The sequence below is a fragment of the Lycorma delicatula genome, chromosome 6 (assembly GCF_047948215.1).
Source record: "Lycorma delicatula isolate Av1 chromosome 6, ASM4794821v1, whole genome shotgun sequence".
Lineage (NCBI taxonomy): Eukaryota > Metazoa > Arthropoda > Insecta > Hemiptera > Fulgoridae > Lycorma > Lycorma delicatula.
Window position 1 is genome coordinate 25971488 of NC_134460.1, and position 24309 is coordinate 25995796.

Consider the following 24309-nt stretch of genomic DNA (forward strand, 5'->3'; position numbering starts at 1 on the left):
GTTTTACGTGCGGTAAGGCTGGCCGTTTACGCAAGGACTGCCAGCAGGACCCTAGGTGCTTATCCTGCAAGTAACATGGTCATGCGCACGGAGGTTGGGGATGTAAGATGGCTCCATCGGCATCTGAAACTATTCTTCGTAGGAACATCATGGTGTCTCTGAGGGACAGCCCCATCCAGGGTGGGATGGGAGGCCTCAGTATCCCGTTTACGATGATCGGGTGGGGACTCCCTTATAGTACTTATAGTATAGGGGAAAGTAAGACCTAGTCCCGGTGGGGGATGCTTTCGGCAGTTTTCCATTAGAGTTAAGGCATAAACACCGACTCCCAGTGGGGGATCCTTTGGGGTTCCCTTATTAGATGCATGGTGCCTAAAAGACAGAGTCCCGGCTATCTAGCGGGAACTTTGTTTCCGACGAGGTAGTTAGACGCTAAGACACCCTCAGAGCCGAGTTTACGTTTAATTGCGGGTCCGACTCCGGGGCGCGGCGAAAAAGAAAGGAAAAAAAATTCTGTATTTAATAAATGATCATTGTATTAAAAGTTATCACAATTCAGGATGTGGAGTAGAAACGGGTTACCGAGTCGTGATTTAGAGGTATTATTGGAACCAATGAACAATGATCATAATTAGTTATTTATTTAACTGGGTTGTGTTATAAACGTTAAATTTTCCTGTTAAAATTTTAATTGTTTTATAATTTTTTTAAATTATTTCCTAATTATATTTTTTTAGCGGGGGTCATAAAATTAATAAATCAAAATATTACGTGCGTGCGTGTGTGTTTGTGTGTGTGTTGTAACAGATGAAGATAAAATATATTATTTGATTTTCACAAATTTTATAAAAAATCACAACTGATTCGGTACACAGTACCTTCCTCAGGTGTTACGAACAAAATACTCAAAATGTAAATAAAAATTCAGACGTATGACTATAAATAACAATTTTTTATTTTTTTATTTTAACTTAGCAAACATAATTTGAAAAATGCTAATATATAATGAAATAAATATGTATAATAACTTCATTTTATCTTTGTAATTATTGTTCTGGAATAATATTATATTAAAATATCAAAAATTTTATTTCATTGAATTCTATTCACAAGTTTTGGTTATCAATTATCAGTTAAGTGACGATAGTTTCTAATAGTATGAAGTTGTTCCTCTAATTATAGAATAAATAAAAAACAATACATATTTTGTAATAAAAGAATTCAATTAATAATTCATGTAATTTCATTTACAGTGCAGCGCTGATTACTCGCAAATAAAATATAATTTTACGTTACGTTTTAAGAATGTTACAAATCTGATGAAAGTTGTCAACACAATTACTAAAACCACGGTAAGTACATTTTTATGTTTCATAATACAAAAAAGACCGATTTTATGAACCTTTAAGTAGTTTATATATATATAAATTATATATCATATTTTACATATGATCTCTAATATACATTACATATCAAAACGTATGTTTTTGACTTTAGGAATTTTAAAAATTTGATTAATTTTACTTTTTTTTCAATTATTCGGTGGATGTTTGCTGTTGAATAAAAATTTTTATTATATTCTACCAAGCGATGTAGATTAATTTAAACAGTAAAAACAAAAATTTTACATGTAGTTTAATAAATGTCACAAAATACACAACAAATAACGGAAGTACTGGTGATTTACCAAGTAGAATGTACATAAATAGATTAGAGAGATTATGGGAACGGTGAGGTAAATGTTTCAATATATACGTCTTACTAAAAAAAAACATTCTTACTCGATACAAAGTAATAAACCGTACTGGATGAATTTTCTACGACCAGATGTTTTTGGAATTTCTTTCTAATATTGTAACGTAAAGGGTATCATACTGAAATTATTCAATATTATATGTAACATTAAAAAATCGATATCTAGAATGTTTTATGTTTTAGTAACATATTAAGATAATTTTAGTTTTTTGTATTAAAGTATAATAACCATAATTATTATAGCATCATTATTATTTTATGGTAATCGACGATGTACAGTTCATTTTATAAAATTAATGTTTTCATGTACACATATTATTAATAATACTTTATTATCAAAAGTTAGAAAAGTATATATGTAAACTATATACATGTCTTATGAAATAAAATAATAAAATTATCAGTACATGTAATAAGACTTTTATAGCGCGACCAACTTAGTATTCAATACGATAAATATGTGAGCGTTATAAAGAAGTTCTTCCTTTAATAATTATCTGCATTCATATTTTTTTTTCAATGACAAAAAAAATTAAAATGCAATTAGTTCAACTATGGATATTCTTCGATCAACGTTTATGTTTACCAAAATCCGTTTTATTGTACCATTCTATCTATGTAGATGCAACTTTTCAGTTTCTAACGTTGTCTTATTACGTTAGTGACGTACAATGAAGATCTTTTTGTAGAACAGATGTAGTGTATTTTTCGTACAATTAGTACATGTTTTCTTCGTTATTCATTCTAGTTGAATTTAATTTCGATTCATCTATAGATTTAGGAAACAAACATCCATTCACGATTATTTTCCAAACAGGTCACATTAAGTTTACATCTCATTTGAATTACTTAAATGAAAATGATAATACTTGTGTCTAATAATATAAATGTACAATTTGCGCTAAATTATAGGTTACTTTTTTAGCTGTGTGTATAAATAAAAATGTTCTTTTTAGAAAAATTGAATCTTTTCTTAATGAAAAGTATTGATTAATTAAAGCAAAAGTGACGTAATAGTAGAAAAAAAATCATATGAATCGTGTTTTTATTACTGAGGTTTATTTTAAATGAGTGTACATTTGGCACGAATGATGCTTGTTTTAATATTGATCCATCGACGACTTACAGTGGAAGTTGACTTGGTTGAACAGTTTATGAGAAAAATTATTATTATTAAAACAAATTATCTATCGCTAAAATTAACCTAAATTAATTATTACACTAATCAGTTCAAGAATCTTACGCACATGTATATTTAGTGCAGTATATACACATATATTACCAACGTTATAAAATTACACTTAACATAATACAGTACAGTATATCAGCGTAATTTCACACCCTCCTCACTCCATGACACTAACACATTTTAGGTGCACGCAAAAATTTGAAAAAGATACATTTTTATAAGTTTAAATTTTGCGATGAACTTATTAAGGTGGCTGTTGTTCAAATAATAGAAATAGCAAGGCGCATTGACCGTATAATGTTGAATTTGATTCTGTGTTATAAGTATCAGACGATGAGGTAATATTTAGAAGGCTATGATCATGATGGGCAGATTGCTCCGACGATGAGTTTAAGTCGGCTACAGCCGTATCAGAGTCTTCGGAGGCGGAGGGTTGCTGAAGTCAGGAATAACCGTTCGGACATGCGCAGGAGCATTCTGTTACGATAGGATATTCCACTTTAATCCATTGACAATGCCTTTGTTGAGGTTGTAAAGCCGAATTATCGAATACGGCCGGTTTACAATGCCATCTGAGTATGGTTTTATGTAACGTCGATGAAGGTCGACACTTCATACCGGGCGGTACTGAACACGATGTTTTTCCAGCAGGACAGTGACCTTCTTTCAGCCAACGCGGCCAAAACCGAAGACCTAAATCTTTCCATCTATATGCCACAGGGCATGATGTGAAAGCCCATAAAAATTGTTGAAGTTTCTTTTTCAGTTTAGCAGATACTCGGGTTCTTAACCTCGAACCGTCCGGTAACCTGAGAAATTTAAAATCCATATCTTTTAAATGTTTTGGCATTTCACCCATCGGAACTAATCTTCCTCTTCTGTTACGTTTATATAAAAACTGTGAATTATCTAACGGTTCCGTTTCGACAGGTTTAGTTATACTCATATAAGTCGGATCTAAATTTCTACCCAGTTTTAATCTTAACGCTGTAATATTTAATTCTGACGGTTTCGGATCGTGCATACGATTCGGGGACTCTATTAAATCTGGTGGCGGTAAATCTTCCAAAGGAGGTCCTGGACGTAATCCGCGTTCTTCCGGCGACAATCCTAGTTGTTCAGCAACCGTTGTCACCAGCACGGTAGTAACCAGCACCATACAGGCGCAACCATCCATCTGAAACAAAAAGAAAAAAATTGATTGTTTATCTTTATAAATGTATGTGATTTATCACATTAAATCATTTTACAATTTGAAATATGGCAACATAGTATTCTACAAAGAAAAGCTTTTTCATATTTAGCTAGAAAACTTAACAGAGCAAAGGCTACAAAACCGTACAATATTTTGTTCATTAACGCAGTGACCACTGGTTTTTCCACCAGATTCATCGAAATATACTTTGCACATAGTCATTAATTAATACCTAGAATCGCTTAGTAATAATGATTATTATTATAATAATTATTTCTTTTTAATTCGCATCGATTGCTATAGCCATTAGCCATAGAAAAAGTAACAGAATGCAGTTAAGTACCACCCTTTCTTTCTTTTCCTGTTTGGCCTCCGGTAACTACCGTTTAGATAATTCTTCAGAGGATGAGTGTAAATGAAGAGTAGTCTTGTACATTCTCAGTTCGACCATTCCTGAGATGTGTGGTTAATTGAAACCCATCCACCAAAGAACACCGGTACCCACGATCTAGTATTCAAATCCGTGTAAAAATAACTGGCTTTACTAGGACTTGAACGCTGTAACTCTCGACTTCCAAATCAGCTGATTTGGTAAGATGCGTTAACCACTAGACCAACCCGGTGGGTAGTAAGTACCACCCAGCGTTTGTAAAACCAAAACACACGTGGACATGAACATGTATTTGGCCAGACGAGGCTTTACAGCTTCGCGATGGAAAAATGGCAACAAGAATGGTACGCCACGACTACGAGAAGGTCCTTGTATAGATTTATTCAAGATCTGGGGGCGGGGGGGGGGCAGAACTCAGGCTACCCTGGAACTTAGAGGTCAAAGGGAAAATTGGCCACACACAAGCGTCGAGTCAATGTGGCGAGAGCCGCATTGTCGAACCGTGTGGAGTTCCTTGATGCGGTTGCTTTGTTCAACGGACATCTGTAGTTTACTTAAGGAAAAGGACTCCTACCGCGCTGCTGTAGGAAGCTAACCGAGAGATATGGCTGATTACTAGCCAGATTAAGGCTCCAAGCGCTTTAATGATGGACAGGTACTTGCTGGTATTCAGCGGCCTAGGCGTGGCAACGAATTGCTGTCTTTGACGAGATATATTAATTATTGATAGTCATAAACGTTTTAGTAGTTGACAGGGTGCGCCTACCGATTTTAGTGATATATGACAAGTGGGTGGTGTGACACAAAAACGAGTGGTGTGTGGTACCACGCTTATTCTGCTCACGCTTTTAGGTTAGCTCTAGGAGCTAGTTAGGACAGTGGTTGCTAAACTGTTTCGTGGGGCTGGAGGAAATTTCTCCCGCTACTACTCAGTGGCGGGAGAAATGCCAAGCAAACCAATGTATTTGGCCATACGTATTTTATTTTATCTCGTATTCATCAATTCTCTGGACATTCCATATGCAGTTGAAATTTTAGATTTTAAGGCATGCATTACCTTCAAAAACTGGGATCTAGATATAAATAACTTAATCATGTCTTACTAAGGCGAGATATTCTTACTGTAATTCAAATTTCCGTGATTTTTGTAATGTACGCATAGTTTAAAATACGAAAAACCTTAAACTACATTTCACTATTTAAAGGGTGATTGATGTGAAGAGTCTGTACGTGTTCTGTGTATTACGATCATTACACTCCAACTAAAAAAAAGAAGGATTATAGTATATAAAAATTTAAACTACTTTCAACGAAATAATAACTTTAGAAATTTCAAACCGAAGTTCGTTCTTCCATATTCCGAACTTTTGTGATTTACCTACTTGGAATGTATTTCTTTAGTAAACGGTTTTAGTTGACAAGAACTGAAGCAAGTAAAATGTGGATAATTTTTTAGGATTTTTTTTTTGATCGAGTTATGTTTCGGGTAATAGGTAGAAACTGACTCCCGAAGGGGCACTGGATATTTCAGCTTGTTCTGTGTATTTTATATTTAACATAATTTATATTTCTTTCTTTATTATATGATTTTTTTTTAAAATGTTTCAATCTTTTATATTAAATTTATCTCGATATTTTTTTTGAGGCCAAAATATATAATTTATTCATACATTGATATGAATATGTAAAATCGTGTCTGTCTACACGTGTTGTCAAATTAATTTCAAAAAACGCTGACAGTTTTTTTTTTAAGTACACCACAGAATCAGAATATTTCTCCTTTTTTGGTCAGACAAAAGGAATAGAATGATACATAGGAATTTGTTTTCATTATGGCCGAAATTAATGATCATCTGTCACTTACATGTTAGTACCACAGTATGTGACTGTGACAAGTAGTATGGCCTACCTGTACACATACTTAGCAGCAACATAGTGTAACAATAGCATTCTTGTTTCTTGTTGTTTATTGTCTCATAAAAATGTAGTACAGAACACAGTTTATATTTGACGGTTGCTATTCATTTATTATGGCGCTTGTGCATTGTAAACCGAAACGCCGGCGCCAAAGACACCGCCGATGTCATCGTATTTGTTTTACACGATAGGTGTGCTCGGTTTTAAAATATGAATATCTATTTATAAATATTTATTATTATTTTTAAATAAAAGTAAATAATAAGGCAGAAGAAATATATTAAAATTGTATACTAAAGAAAAAAACTTAACTTTGAAATGTATATATACGTAAAACAAAAGTAATGAAATGCAACAAAACGAAAGTAAAAACTAATAAAATGTTATGATAGACCACAATATATCAGAGAATGTTGACTATTATTTAGGTTGTAACATTATAATGGAAGAACCATGCAGGAAAAGGTGTAATAAAAACACTTAAATGAGCAAAGAAGTAAAATCTGATATATATATATATATAAATCTAATGGTGTCTGTGAGTCGATAACTGTCATAAAAAACTACTCAACCGATTGAGCTGAAATTTTGCATGACATAGTCTTTATACTTAGAAAGAACAAAGGGTTATTGCCATATCGAAATGTTTCACCTTTTTCAGATGATGGCTGTTTTAATGGTTTGCGGTTAACAACCGGACTATGTTTCTTTACGATATTAAACTTTAATATAACCAAACCGTTGGTCAAATTGAATTCTGAGACAACTTAACAGAATATAAATTAAATATTTAAAGGTCTCCTTTGTCTTTTCGATATTTCTTTCGATTATCGAGAAAAGTATCTTTAAATGTGTGACGGAATACGGCACGGCAATTCGACCAACATAGCTACTGTTACTGTGTCCGCGACGCGACTGGATGTACCCTCGCTCGGGTTACGATTAAAAAACATAAAATAAATAATTACAAACGAAGTACGGTCACCTCTTTGTGGTGTTTATTGGGTAACTTTAAGAACCGTGCAAAATTCAGTACTTTTTCGACTACGAAGGACGGGTAACCAGTTTTAACATCAACTTTTAAGAAGGAGGCCGAATATTCTGAAACTCGCATACTCTAGATAACTCAAGAGTTTAGAGTCCTGTGCCGTCCAAACTGTCGGTCTGAAGAAATTACAATACATTTATAGTTTTAATAAATTGAACAGGCTTATTACTGATATTTATCAGTAATATTCTAACAAGCATGCGGATAATGAACGGGAGTCAAGGAATAGACGCAAGGGCGAGCAAACCAAGCCCACACCGGCAAGTTTTATATAACATAAAAACTTTCAAATAATACATGTTTTGTTTTTTACTTCCTTGTACGATTTAAATGAAGTATGGTGATCGAGAGAAATTTCAGATTTCAACTGAAATATCCATTTTAACCAATTTCGGCGTGATGCCTGTACGTACGTACGTATCTCGCATAACTCAAAAACGATTAGCCTAGGATATTAAGATTTTGGATTTAGGACTGTTGTAACATCTAGTTCTGCACGTCCCCTTTTGACTGCAGTCAACTGGATAAAAAGTGTCCAAAAAAAGGCCAAAATAAAAAAAATAGATTTTGGACTTTTTCTTAACTGAAGTAATAAGCTCTCATTGAGAGCTTTTCAACGATATATCATAAGTGATACTACTTATTTTCATTGGTTCCATAGTTATAGCTAAATAAAATTTTAATTAATGAAATATTTGGATCTTACAAGGGGAAGGCACAGGTTGGAATCAGACTACATCTGTTTTTTTTTGTTTTTTATTTTACTTTAAATATATTTATTTATTAATAATAAATAACCTCCGATTGTAAAAAAGAAAATACTCTAAATAATATTTCAATAATAACAAAAAAAAAAAAAACAATATGAAAAAATATCAGTAGGTATTAAGAAATAAAATTTTATGTACTTTTAATTTTAGAAAATTTTGTATATGTAACTTAATAGGCGTACAAGGAAGTCATATAGTGTCTACATCAGATTTTTTTTGATTGACTTTTCGAAGGTAATTATTATCAGCACCTTTTTCAGTAAAGCTACCTGCTTTTTACAACTGACAACTTTTTCCCTGTTTAGCCTGTGGGAATCACCGTCAGGTATTACTTCAGAGAATGATATGTATGAGTGTAAGTGAAGTTTGTACAGTCTCAGGTCGACCATTTCTGAGATGTCTAGTTAATTGAATCCCAACCACCAAAGAACACCGGTATCCACAATGTAATATTCAGATCCGTATAAAAGCTGCTGATTTGCGAAGACGCGTTCACCAGTAGATCAACTCGGTGGGTTACAATTGATAACTTGACTGAAGATAACTTGTTCCGAATTGTTCTGTGGAACAAAATATTCCACCACTCTATGATTGAATTGTATAATATTTAGTAATTTTTAAATGTATCATTCCATGCAGTGAACAATTTTTTGTCTAAAGTAGGAAGGACATAAATATAATTTAAGTTTATAACAACGATTATATTTGAAAAAACAAAATTAATGGAATCTTGTAGAGGTTATTCATACCCCCAAAAAACTAACTAATTATGATCAACTTTTCTAACTTACTCGTATGTAATTGTTCCCAAAACTGGATATATTTGTGATAAAAGGTTTTTACGCATCGTAGACGCATAATTGATCAACTGAATACAATGTAATAACGCCGTAGTAGATCTAGCACCAAATCTTTTTCATAGTTACCTAATGTTCTTCATTTACGATGGTAAATAAGACATATCCATCAAAATAAGCTTAAATTGTTATTATCCGAATTATTTTCACAATCTTGAGGATAATGAACACAATAGGGGTATAGGGAGCGAGCCCTGACCAGGCAATATCAAATATGGATTTAAAAGACGAATGAATTGTTAAAAATTGTGTTTATGCGGTGAACAGCTTAATAATGGAATGGAAAACGTAATTCTACTACAAAAACTAAACAGAGTAGTACATAAAATTTTATTTCATTAATAACGTCTAATATTTTTTCATATTTTTTCGTTTTTTTATTGTTATTATTGAATTACTATTTATCGTAAGAACTTTTTTTATAATCAGAGGTTAATAGTTATTAATTAATATATTTAAATTAAAAAAAATAAGTTAAAAAAAAGAGATGAAGTCTGATTCGAACCGATATGCCTTCCCCTTGTAAGATACAAATATTTCATTAATTAAAAACTTATTTGAAAAATAAGTACCAGACTGGTGTAGCAGCGAGGCTTAACGCACGATGTACCGAGTTAACCAGGCGATCGAGTTTTACACCTAGTCTGACCGAATTACTTTTTTACATTATAAATATTATTCATTTATTTAATTCTACCGCTCACCTATGACGTCACAATATAGCAGACAACTACAACAGCATTTTTTTGGTAAAGGTGCGATTTTGAAAAATTATTTTCATAAATATTTTTATTTTTTAATTATGATCAAACGTGCCTAAGAAAAATACGATCTTAATTAGGCGAAATCTCGAGATACTGACGGGGACCTTACTCAGCTGCCTCACCCCCTTGATATTTTAAGTTGAAAATGTAATGGCATCAATGCCCCATATGTAGAAGTAATCTAACCAAGTTTGGTTAAAATCGGTCCAGTAGTTCTAGAGATACAAGGTGATTTAGAGGCAAACACCGAACACCTGGTACGTACAACAAATATTAACATCCGGAAAATTTTCTTTTTTTTTTTTGATTTCGTTAGGTGTCAAAACGTCTATTTGGTGAAAACCGCATGTGCCCAAATTGGACCGATTACAGTACTTTCCCTTCTATAACTATAGCGCTAACTAGACGGGGAAGTAAAATTTGACATTTTCGTATATTATCACTTTTTGAACCTGTACATAACGGGCCAGTCTATAATTTAATTACTTTGCGAGTATTTTATGGTTTATAATGATATTAACGTTAACAATATCAGTTAAGGTATTGAATAATAAATAGATAACAAACCCAAAAAATATATTACTGCATAAACGTAAATAAAAACAGAATTACCAATCAGAATTTTTATACGAACGGAGTTCTTTATGTCATTACATTGGTTTACATCAACCTACGATAACTTTTTTCCGTTTTGGTTGTAAAAATGGATTATTGAATCATTTTTAAATCTACGTTAAACCAACCAAAAGTGTAAATTATATGTGTGACCAAGTACGAATCATCATTTTAAATTTTATTTATATCTTTATTTATCTATTAAAATATAACTTATTATTAATATAATAAAATAAGGGTTGATAAATAAAGAATAAATGAATAGTATGGTAAAACTATTAAAACTTTAAAAAATTCTATATAAAACATACTGTAAATCAAACAACAAAAATATATCAAGTTTTTATTATATCGTATATGCTATTTCATATATCATAATGCATTAACTTATATTTTTTTAGTTTATTTTTAATATTACACGGATTATATACTGAATGTGGGCCGTAAGGATTAGCGGCGTTTAAACATAAGTGCGCATGCTCAGACCAGTGCTCTTAGTAATACAGCCGACCTGTATTTATATATTTTTACGACACCAATATAGACTACGGAATAACTAGAACGAGTGATATTAAATAATATCGAACCGAAATGAACTGATCAATTCATTTATCCCCACCAATCGGTCAACATAAAGAAAATTTTATGCACCACGTATCCCTCCATGAACTCATTCTCTCTCTGTCCACTTCTTCTTTCTCCATAATTCCAGTTTGTTTTTTGTTTAGTAACGTTAAACGAATTCAAAAAACTTATAATAATATGGAGGATCGGAAGTGGGCGAGAGGGTAACACGTTCAGTACTACGCATGCGTGAACGGACAAGCAGAGCTTGGATAAATATTCACCAGAAATAGGAACAATTCTTCTTCGCTCTTTGACGTTATTTATAGAATTTTATTTTCACTTATTTTAGAAACAAAGTAAGTTTTATCGCCGAAGTTTTTTAGCATTAGCATGGAGCTTAAAATTTAATCACTGATAAATTATAAAATTTATCTTTATCCTTGGTCCTTATCTTCTAATATAAAGAAAAAAGGTTATAAAAAAAAATATCAGTTTGAATTTAAGATTTTAGTTCTAACGAATGCCTGATCTCTCGTCTTTATACCAGATGGAAATATTTGTAAAATGTTTTATTTCCCACAAAAAAATTTGTCAAAAATAATTTTTCTTTTTCACTACCTGCCCCTCACTATTCTAAGGATGCAATGCTTATAAAATATCTTAAGTTAAATCAGCATTAATTTTGATTAATGCTGTTTCTTTCTCTGAGAGTTTTTTTCACTAGTCCTGCGTTGAATATAGTGAATGTTTTCATTTTCAGGGCTGAATATTATTTAATTTCACTAAACTTTCACGATAATAAATTATAATTATAACTGATAATTCCCAAAGGAGGACTACATGCTGGTTTTTACGCTTCAATATTATACGCTTTACTTTATTACAAAATTTCTAATAGTAGATTCATTTTTATTTATTTTGCGCGTTAATTAAATTGTAGGTAAAAAGGCAAATGGAAATTTCCTTTGTTTTCGTTAATAAGATACTTATTCTTGAGAATGATTGGTTTTTTTTTCAGGAGGGTGATATCATATCAGTTCAATTATTGTTCTCGAAAACTTTTTAATTCCTTGTATGAAGTAAAGGAAGTAATCGCGAAAAATTCCGGTTTTCAGATTTCAACGGAAATATCAATTTTGACTGTCCCTGAATCCATTTTGATTAGTTTCGGCGTGGCGTCTGTACGTACAAATATATATCTCGCATATCTCAAAAATGAATAGCCGTAGATTGTTGAAATTTTGAATTTAGTACTGTTGTAACATCTAGTTGTGCACCTCCCCTTTTGATTGCAATCAACTGAACCAAAAGTGTCAAAAAAAAAGCCCGGAATACAAAACATTTGGATTTTGGACTTCTTCTTAACTGCCAATAATGAGCGTTCATCGACAGCTTTTCAACGATATATTATAAGTGGATATATTATATATTGTAAGTGGTACTTATTTTCACTGTTTCCAGATTTATAGCCAAATAAAATTTTAATTAATGAAATATTTGGGTCAACGGGAAGGCACATCGGTTCGATCCGACTTAAAAAGTAAAACAAAAATATGTATATGAATACATTTTTTTTAAACTTTTTTTAAAATTTGAATATATTGATTTATTAATAATTATTAACCTCTGATTGTAAAAATGTTTTAAAATAAATAATAATTCAATAATAACAGTAAAAAAATATGAAAACAAAATCATATTAGTGAAATAAAATTTTATGTACTTTCAATTTTAATTAAAACATTTTTTACAGAGGTTAATAATTTATTATTAAATTAATATAAAAAAAGTAATAAGTAAATTAAAAAAATATGTATATGAAGTGGGATCGAACCGATGTGACCATGATTACGGATCCGACACGTTCTCACTTACACGTCATAACTACTTGAACGATGTGAAACAAAATTAATATATAATCTAATATAAAATGCTGATACGGACACCAGAAAAAAAATGTGGTGGAATGTGGTGTCCACCACAATGCAATTGTTTAACCGTCCACTTTATTAAAAAAGTGGAGGATCGTATCTCACTTTCAAATGAAATAAGTTTTAATGAAGTGCAGCAAAAGGCGTATGTAATAATTTAATAGAGGTACAAGGAAGTCATGTGTCCGCATCAGTTTTTTTTTATAAATAGATATACGAGTAAAAACATGTATTTTTAATTTTCTTTCCAGTTTTTATTTATTTATTTAGCAAGAAGTTTCCTGTCGTAATAATTAACACGCAATTAAAAACAGAAACAATTTAATCATTTTCGATGGTATAATTCATTGTAATACAGATTTGAAACCGACTTTCTTGTCTGGAGCGTGACATAATTTCTATTTTCTTGTTCATATGAGTTAAGTATTAACGAATGATTATATAAAACTAAGCTGTTCTTACAAAAACAAATGAACAGATATAGAGTTAATAATAACAATAATAATGTTAAAACAATAAAAGTATTGGAATATGTACGTATAACTTGCTATGTACGGTGAAATGTGAGGCGCCACACCGACAGCCAAGAGTCAGCCAGCGCCGCCCCGTCATACACTTACCACTAATCGTGACTTTCTCAAGTACAGGTCCATTTGTTGGCAGTTACAATACGATTATTTGCAAGGGAAATCTTTTATGGAAATATCTACTACGGTCGACATTAAGAAGTTATGTATTTTATAAACGCCCCCGCTAGAATTGCAACGCACACACTAATACTCCTACGCCGCTATTCCCTCTCCTGCTCCCCCCGCCACTAAAATCCAACCAAGTCAACTGTTACTTGTCGCAATCGTACTGTACTACTCGTTTATATTTCGTAAATTCTCCTTTAATTTGATCTTTACATTTTGAGTACCGCCATCTCTACCGGTTAAATTTATTTTTGAACTTCATTATGTTAAAAATAAACTTATAAATTACATTTTTTTATATTTAGAATGAGTTTATGATTTTAACCTACACAGATCGCATGTACAAACGCAGTGATACTAAAATCTTTCTATCTTCGCTATCAGAATTTTGGTATGTTGATATTCTTTATTTTTTTTCTAATCTGAAAAACTCTATATAAACATCTATAAAAATCATATTAACGCCTAAGGATTTCTTCCGGTAAGCTCAAGATTATGTCTAAATATGGGAAAATTGGCTCAGCAAATTAATGATTAAGAACGTTAGTAATATGCCAACTTACATCTCCTTTAGAATGAGAAGACATTTCCCTAGTGTATTCCGTTATTCTTGAATAATGCCTACCGGGCTAGTTAACGCGTCATCGCAAATCAGCTGATTTCGAAGTCGAAAGTTCTAAGGTTCAAATCTTAGTTTCTTTAAACGGATTTGAATACCATATCGATATCGGTGTTCTTTGGTGGTTAGGTCTCAATTAACCACACATCTCAGGAATGGTCGACCTAAGACTGTACAAGACTACAAATCGTTTATATTCATACATATTATTCTCATTCTTCCTTTGAAGTAATACCTTACGGTGGTTCGGGAGACTAAACAGAAAAAAAAGAGATAACGGTATTATTGAATAGTTTACATTTTCCAGTTGGACGTAAAATATATCTTCGTATCCGGCTAGGTAGGTGTCTAACGTAGAGCTATCCGATTAAAAAAACCCTTAATTACACTTCGTTTTATGTACGTAACCTAAAGTTTATATTATCATAAACCTTTGAATCTTCTTGATCCATCTATTTAGTGAAACGTCCAGCACGGGTAAAAATTCCAGGAATTTTCATAAAAAAGTATATCAGAAATTATAAGTGACGTCTCCTTTATATACATAAGCAATCGCAAATTACATTTAGATTTTAATACCGATTTTGAAAGTCATAAAAATATATTATACCAAACGTCACAATATCTTATGAACCGTTCAAACCCTCTGGTAAATCTGTGTCCATCAGGTAAACTACAGGGAGCCCACCGGGCTAGTCTAGTGATTAACTCGTCATCGCAAATCAGCTTTTTTCGAAGTCGAGAGTTTTAAAGTTCAAATCCTAGTAAAGGCAGTTACTTTTCTACGGATTTGAATACCATATCGTGGATACCGTTAGGTTCTTTGGTTGTTGGGTTTCAATTAACCACACATCTCAGAAATGGTCGAACTGCGACTGTACAAGACTACACTTCACTTACACTCAAACATATCCTCATAAGTAATACCTGAACGGTAATTCCAGGAGGCTAAACAGGAAAAAAGTATTTACAGGGAAAAGGAAATTAGACCTTCAGAGCAGAAATCTTGTATAACATTCTTTTGTGTTATTTTTCAAATCAAAAATCATCGTTAACACATATCTCTAAATCGATTACCCTTTCCTCAACTGAAATAAAAGCTTTGTTTGTTTATTAAGACTAAAAAAAAAGTAAAAATATTTATTTTTACACATCGAAGTTGCATACGTGTATCAAATTTCATTGATTTTCATACGATAGTTGATGAGAAATAACAGTTTTCAGCAACATGCATGAATTTAGCGTAGGGGTAGTGCGTGAAGGGGTGTGGGTGGGTCATATCCAAACTCTAACACTGTAGTATTCAATTGTCACCGAAGTTACATACGTGTACCAAATTTCATTGATTTTCATACGATAGATCAAAAGATATAGCAGTTGCAAGATTTGATTATAACTAAAGCAAGTAAAATAAAAGCTTATAAAATATATTCATCATTATTAATGAGATTTTACGTCAAATTACCATTCTCAGAAAGCTGGAGGCTTTCGGAGAATGAAGTCGCTGGCCTCTTCACTTTTTCATAAATATATGTATCCTACAAGTATTAACATCTATCTAGTGATTGTGAATGTTTATCTATAGTTCCAAATTTAAAGTTAAAGGGTATATACAAATGCACGTAATAATGATTGTTGATGTTAAATTTTTTAATCTTTTCGGAATGTACTTGAACCGCTTGAGGTTGATCACTGTTTAGTTTTGATTAAAAACTAAACGATTGATTATACAAATTTAAATTTAATTTTCGTATAAAAACTTCTAACTGTTATGATTTGAAGTGCACTAATTCAATAAGCTTGTAATCATTGTTAAATATTTATTACGTACGGTTCGCTTACGTATATTCCCGTTCAAAATATATCTCCTGAGATTTAAGATGTAAAAATGGGCTATCAGTTCATTATCTGGTACCCGCACTTAAAAATCATGTAGACCAATATTTAGAAACTTAAACAACTTAATCCTTGTATTTATATTTATAAACTTTCCCCCCAAAAAATTATGACTCATTTAAAACTATAAATAATGTAGCCATATTCATCTTTACCAAAACAGAAATGTTTTCGTATAAAACAATACTTCGGCATACAAGAAAGGGCCTAATTGTATTTCCGTTAGCATTTTTTAAATAAATTTCTGAACCATTTTAAAAAAAGCGTTCTTATCAATTTATTGAAAGAACAATTAAAAGTTATTATTTTACAAAAAAAAAATAAAAATAAATAACTTCTGTCGATAAATTTTTTAAATAGAAATTAAAAATTAGAAAAAAAATTTTTTTTTCACATCCCATTAAATGTGTACATATATATCAGTGTTCAAAAAGTGACGCAATCTCATAGAAAAATGTTTCCTTCTTTTGTTGCACATTTAATTGAGGGAAAATGGGTTACACAATGAAGAATAGATATTCATTGTCTTCTAACACATTAGATGTGCCAGTTATGTCCAGATCCAGAATGCCTTCACTGAAAAGTACGATCCACACTATACTTCATCAAATAAGTCCTCTATCAAGCGGCAGAACGACAAGTTCCAAGAGACGGGGAATGTAGCAGATGCAGACAAATATGGTCGACCGAAAGTGCCAATAGCAGAAAAATTGATCGACGTGCAAGCTGCATATTCTGTTACTTCCAAGAGGTTTGTGCGACGCCTATCTAGCCAGTCTGCTCTCTCCGTTGGTAGAGCCCACACGGCATTGCGCAAGTATTTAAAGAATTCGTGTTGTTCACGAGGTGTTACATGTAGACAGTGAAAAACGTACAGCTTTCTGTCAGTGATTCATGTCATCTTTAATACCAGATGGAGAAAAATCGATGACTTGTTTCGGTCTGACATGTTACCACCTTGATGGATCTACGTGAACGCACAGAATTCACGCATTTGGTTTACGGAAAATCCACATTAGCTGCACGGACAAAAAGAGGACGTTCGGTGTGCAATGTCACGTAGGCGAATGTTCAGGACATTATTTCACGACACAGTGAACAGCGAGCGTTACATACAGATGGTGCAACAATTTTTAAACATTATACTTGCAGACCGGCTGTAGACGGTTTGAGCAGCGACGTGGTTTCAGCAGGAAAATGCTACGGCACATACGATCAACAACACTATGACTCTCTTAAATCAATGTTTTCATGGACAAGTGATTGTGGCCCCCTGATTTATCCCCTTCTTACTTTTTCTTGTGGGGATACCTTAAGGATACTGTTTAAAAAACTCATCATCACACCGTTCCCGAATTGTAGAGCGAAATCGAATGATGTTTCTCTGCAATTCCTCAATAAATGTTACAACATGTGTTTAAGAGCATGCAAAGTCATGTTCGATTAGGTGAATCGCATAATAGAGGTCACTTTCAACAACTATTATAACTTACTCTTTTTTTTTTTTTTTGTCTTCAGTCATTTGACTGGTTTGATGCAGCTCTCCAAGATTCCCTATCTAGTGCTAGTCGTTTCATTTCAGTATACCCTCTACATCCTACATCCCCAACAATTTGTTTTACATACTCCAAACGTGGCCTGCCTACACAATTTTTCCCTTCTACCTGTCCTTCCAATATTAAAGCGACTATTCCAGGATGCCTTAGCATGTGGCCTATAAGTCTGTCTCTTCTTTTAACTATATTTTTCCAAACGCTTCTTTCTTCATCTATTTGCCGCAATACCTCTTCATTTGTCACTTTATCCACCCGTCTGATTTTTAACATTCTCCTATAGCACCGCATTTCAAAAGCTTCTAATCTTTTCTTCTCAGATACTCCGATCGTCCAAGTTTCACTTCCATATAAAGCGACACTCCAAACATACACTTTCAAAAATCTTTTCCTGACATTTAAATTAATTTTTGATGTAAACAAATTATATTTCTTACTGAAGGCTCGTTTAGCTTGTGCTATTCGGCATTTTATATCGCTCCTGTTTCGTCCATCTTTAGTAATTTTACTTCCCAAATAACAAAATTCTTCTACCTCCATAATCTTTTCTCCTCCTATTTTCACATTCAGCGGTCCATCTTTGTTATTTCTACTACATTTCATTACTTTTGTTTTGTTCTTGTTTATTTTCATGCGATATAACTTACTCACTTTCCCATAAGGTTGTGTCACTTTTGAATACTGTATATATCAATTTTCATAAACGCCACCTGAATTGTAAACTATTTCGTAATTATTTTCTATATTTAGTATATTCCTGTATAAAAGTTTCATTAAGTTATCCTCACAACGGTATGATTATCAGATTTGATTTTAAAATAAAATAGAATCTGTATCTATAAGGTACCAACATTTAATCAGAATATACATAATTAGTTAATGACGTCATTGGTTAGAAGTATATAATATACTTATATGTATTGCAAATAGGTCTTTAAGAAAAAAAGATAAAAGGCAAAGGAAAATAAAATCTAACAGCTTATTTCAGAAATACATTATTAATCTACGTGAACAATAGTTTATATTCATTCAAAATAAAGATGAATTTATACTACTATTTGAGTGGAACGGGAGAAAACTCTTCGCACTCTTTCTACTTATAACGCAGAAGCCCGTTTGTGAATCAACTGTATAATCAGTGTTGGTTCTATATTCAGTAGTAGTAGATGTGTCGTCATACTATATGAAAACGTGTATAACAACCGGTAAAAAACAGTGGCAACAGCAATCGAAGAGGCGCGATTGTTTACAGCCTTTGTCGCCACAATATTTGGAACCGAAAACAATCAGTATCGAAACGAATGAAAGTATAAAAACGAAGTACCACTAAAAGATCGATTCAACGATAACATTATTTTATGTGTTTCCAGCAGCCGACCCGTAAATTGTCATTTTAAACAATCATATGCGCCTCCTCTCCGACATTCTTATGTAAATATGTTAAATTATTATTTCCCCTTTAAATTACCGTATATTTAAAAAAAAGTCTCAAGTCTCACCTTTTCTCTTCACTAATGAGAACGAAATACGTTTGGTCTTATTCCATTCTGTTTTCCGATTTTTTTTACATAAATGTTTTTTTTTCATACAAATAAACATGCACAAAAAACTCCTTTCCAATCGTTTCTTCTTTTACTCCTTTCATTTATCGGCCGTTTCGATCTACATACCACCACACTACCATTTGTACTAAAACCTCCTCTTCTTTCTTACTACTATTCTCTTTCACCTGTCCTGAATATACTGTGTTGATGCCGCCTATTTTAATTAATTCTCACTTAATTCTCTTTTTTAATAAGTTAGATCGCCGGATAAAATTTAACAAGAAGAATTTACACCTATTTTTTATACATGTATTCATTCTTGTTTTTTTTTAAATTTATTTTGTTTTTATAAATAAATGTTCAACACTGAAAGTTCAATGAGCAAAAATGATACCAATTAATCTATAAATATAAAAAAGCACAAAGAAATATTTTACAGAATTTGCATATGGTAATCCTTTAAATAATTTAAAATTCTTTTAATTAAACAGCGTAATGTACGTTTTATTTTCAACTTAAAATTTATTTTTTTCTCTGTTAGCACTTACAACAGGAACCATAAATAAGTTTAATTAATGATAAGTCCATCATTAATCAAAATTGAAGTTAGGTTCCTGAAGTAAGGTCTCCGATGAACCAAATCAGCTGATTTGGAAGTCGAGAGTTCCAGCGTTCAAGTCCTAGCAAAGGCAGTTATTTTTATACGGATTTGAATAATAGATCGTGGATTCCGGTGTTCTTTGGTGGTGGGTTTCAATTAACCTTGATAATTTGAATAACTTCTTATTTTTATTTCACTAATAATTTTTTTCATTTTTTTTTATCAATTAATTTCTTGTATTTTTTTTGTAATCACGGCCTAATTATTAAATCAATATATTTAAATTAAAAAAAATAAAGTTAAAAAAAAAATTTTAAAACAAAAGGAGATGAAGTCTGATTCGAACCGATGGGTGCCTTCCCTTTAAGATCCAAATATTTCATTAATTAAAATTTCGATTACAATCAAAAAGGGAGATGGACAGACAACTAGACGTTACAACATTTCTAAATCCAAAATTTCAACATCCTACAGCTAATCGTTTTTGGGTTATGCGAGATACATACGCACATACCTTCGAACAGACGTCACGCCGAAACTAGTCAAAATGGATAATTCCGTTGAAATATGAAATCCGAAATATTTCGCGATCACAATACTTCCTTTACTTCGTACAAGGAAGTAAAAGTCGAGGATGCTCTTAATTTATTCCCTAATAATATTTCTATTGACCGGTGCAGTTTATTTCTTTATTATTATTTTAACTTTTTTTTAATTATAGCTCTTAATTTTATTTTTATTTTTCTAAAATACATATTGGATAAGTAAATCCCTCCCCCAAAAACGGTATATTTTCAAAAAAACTACTGTATTCTTGTTTAAAATTTTGAAATTACTGTTCCTGTTTCAAAAAAAAGTACTTTTTTAAACTATACTTTAACCTAGCGCGATTTTACACCCAACTGAGATACGCAAATTACAATTAATGCTCTATTAACCTTTTATCATTATCCTCGTCCAATTGGACGTTTTTCCAGCTGACTGATATCCCTGAGGTTGTCCTTTCTTTAGTCCATAATTCCAGTGATCCGGCCTACCAATACGGTGTCACACAAGTCTTGCAACACGCCCGATGATTTTCGTACAATCTTTCATTAATTTCATACTGTAGAAGCAGACTTCTAGCACTATCAATAAAGTATTGAAATAATTTTTTTAGCTGTAATGTTCACTACTTGATGAAAATTAAAATGAGTGATGATTATATGATCACAAATTTAACTAAGCTGAAAAACATTATGAAGTAGATCTCTTATAATATTCTGTTCCGTAAAAATCTTTAAGAAAATGCTTTCCAATACTTTTAATGAAAATTTAATTTTTTATTTTGTCAATAAGGTCTGAATTTAGTTCAGATAAAGATTTACTAATGATGAGGCGGCTCGTTATAATACATTAACATTGTAGAAAATATCTCATTTATAATGCGTTCCACGCGCGCGCACACAATTATAAATGTGATATTTTCTACAATATATATATAAATTAATTAACTCGTATATATATATAACACATTAATCTACATTAATTATGTAGAAAAAATTAGAATTTGGGAATAAACTAGACTGGAATTAGCTCTCCAGAAAGGTGTTTCGTGCATCGTCATAAAGCTCTATCGGTTTTTAACATTTTCTTAATCTAAGAAAATAATTTTCATTATAAGAACATAGAAAATATTCTTATAAAATTACCTTTTTTTTTTTTCTGAAAAAATCTCGCGTACCAAAAAGGAAGAAATTTTGAAGCAAATAATTTCATATGAATGTAAAAAACTTGTAATTATACGTTTTCTTAATAAAAACTCAAATATTAATTTTGAATAGCCCTATTTCTTAAATTTTTGTTATAAAAATAATATACTTTGAATTATTTTTTATTGAATTAATATTTTGAGACATTCTTTTTTAGGATTAATCGGCGTATCATCTTCAGTACAGCTATCCCACATAGCAGCTTTGAAGTCTTAAGTATAAGAAACTTAAATAATGTATATTCTTTTTAATAAATTAACAAAATTTAAAATAAATTCCAAACGCTTGTCTACCTAATGAATAGAAATCACAAGCAAAAATATCAAGGTGAACTTAAGTACAATCACTGAAAATGGTTGGAAGAGCGATTTAAACGTTATAATGTAAATTTTGAAAACGATATATTTATTTAACCTTTTTCGGTTTGTCGTTTAAAAAGGTTAATAGTTTTAAATAATTTCCATCAATAATTTTCAAAGAAAAAGTTTTTTCCATTCTTCAACACTTCTTTTGTATTTACCCGTTAAAAAAAAAGAAAGTAAAATAATCCCATTATATTTATCGTAATAACTACGAGTATATATAGTCTTCAATTACAGCTTTCATTTTCAGCTAATAAAAAGAAATAATTTTTTCTAACTATTATAAAAAAACATTTCTCACTCAAATAATTATTATTAGAAAACTAGGAGATAACTATAAAAACATTTGATTAGATGAGGGCAAAGAAAATATTAGTAATTAAGTCTAAAAATCGTGTTAGATTAACAAGCAGATAAAAATATTTATATCAGTATTTTTGGTGACAAATAAAAGTTTGTATCGGCATGATCGTCAATGTTTAATCAACAACGTTCAATCAATAATTAAAAAAAAAAAAAAACGTCATTCTTTTAATACTACGAGCCGGTCAGGGAGCTCCGCCTCCTGGACCCCGACTCGTTTGTAATCCTTATGGAAGGAGAACAATGTGGAAAGAAGATAAAATAATAATGAAAGAGAATGTTAAGTTCCATAAAAAGGAAAGAGAAGAGGAATTTAAAAAAAATGTAAAAACTAAATTACAGAAGACAGAATAGTAATAACCACAGTAGTGTTAATATTTTATATTTCTGTTGCTATGGTGATAGAAATATAATGAAGTAAAAGATTGATTTTTGTTTCTTTAATGAATATTTTTAATTCGCATTTTCACCCCAAAGGGAACTTGGCCCTCGATCTTTTCTCGGTTGGTTCTCGCGTGATGCTTTTGCAAACAAACTTTTTCATTGATATATTAGATTTTTAATTAAGAATTTAAATAAAAATAAGATCACATCGATTGGTGCCGCTTATCTTCAATAAAACTATTTGGTTGCGCCTATTAATTCGCTTGAATTCTGTATTAAACACTAAAAATATAGCGTAAACAACGTATTTCGATTAATATATAGACTTTCAACTTTAAACGATAAGTGAATTTTAATAAATATTTAATGCACGAGATTTCTATTTTAAAACCGATGTAGTATTAAATCTCTCAATGAATAACCGATTGAATGAATGCGTAGAGTAGAACGATTGCAATTTATCAATGAAATCGTACGGCGCGCAGGTCGCAGTGTATAAGGTAGTTTTACCGGGAGTTGTGCAAGGTGCACCCGCTTTGTGCGTGCATCGCATCGCATCACATGCGAGCGGCGAGCCATCGCAACGGCGCCCGTCGGTAGAAAGTTGCATACAATACTAGCCGGCTGTTGCAGTTGAGTCTCTCGAGATCAATGAATGGCTTTTTTCTTAATGGGACACCGAAGAGAGAGGGCGATGACGAGGGGGCGGATGAACGGCCGCGAAACGGCCCTCCTCGTCCACTACGAGAACGCTTTGCGCCGAAGACAGAACACGGCGTTACAACGTCGCCCACGCACGCGCACACACATGCACCCACTGATAATGATCGCCGATCACCATTTATGCAAATCTCACATCACAACATCTCTCCGATCCACCACCACGCTACATTCCAAAACAGGCTTCACTGCCTACGACGCAAAACCTACTCACAAGTATTCCGAATGAAACTTCTTAAGCTCTTAAAAACATCTTTTTCCTTACCGACCGGCCGGCTCCTCCGACATAATAATAATAATAATCAGCGTCGTTAATTCTTCTTATTACTTTCCTACTTTGTACAAATAACTATCAGGACATGTTCGCTTTATAAACGGGAATTCTTTTCTTTCTTATTGTCAAATTATGTTTCCTGTTTACCGACAACGCCTTACCATCCTCTGTACGATTCAACGTCGCCAGAAGCTTTGTCAAAAGGGATGGGATGGGATGGGACAGGCTGCTGTATACTCAAGTTAAAAATAAGGCGGCTTGCATAGCTTATCTACGAATAATATCGTAAGACGTGACCTCCCATAAAATCATCAAATGCATATCATTATTATTATTATTCCACTTCCATCATTCACTCGCAGTTTTATCGTCCCATTTATTTCTTTTATATGATTTAGTATATTATCTTGTTCAGTATAATTTTTTTCATTAATCTATTGGTTAATATAGGATTCTTTGTTAGAACGATTTTCTTCATTGGATATACACCCGATGAAATCACACATACACAAATCTTTTTCTAGCATGCGTACTGATAAACTGCTATA

General features: G+C 32.0%; 1 protein-coding gene across 2 annotated transcripts in view; it reads right to left on the reverse strand.

The window, feature by feature from the left end:
- Positions 1 to 2068: 2068 nt before the first annotated feature.
- Positions 2069 to 24309, reverse strand: part of LOC142326761 (noggin-like) — a 244484-nt gene continuing 222243 nt past the window's right edge. For both annotated transcript variants that reach the window (XM_075369453.1, XM_075369452.1), the window contains exon 2: positions 2069 to 4121. In XM_075369453.1, coding sequence (XP_075225568.1) covers positions 3387 to 4121 — 735 coding nt within the window. In that variant the 3' untranslated portion in view covers positions 2069 to 3386. The remainder of the gene's footprint in view (positions 4122 to 24309) is intronic.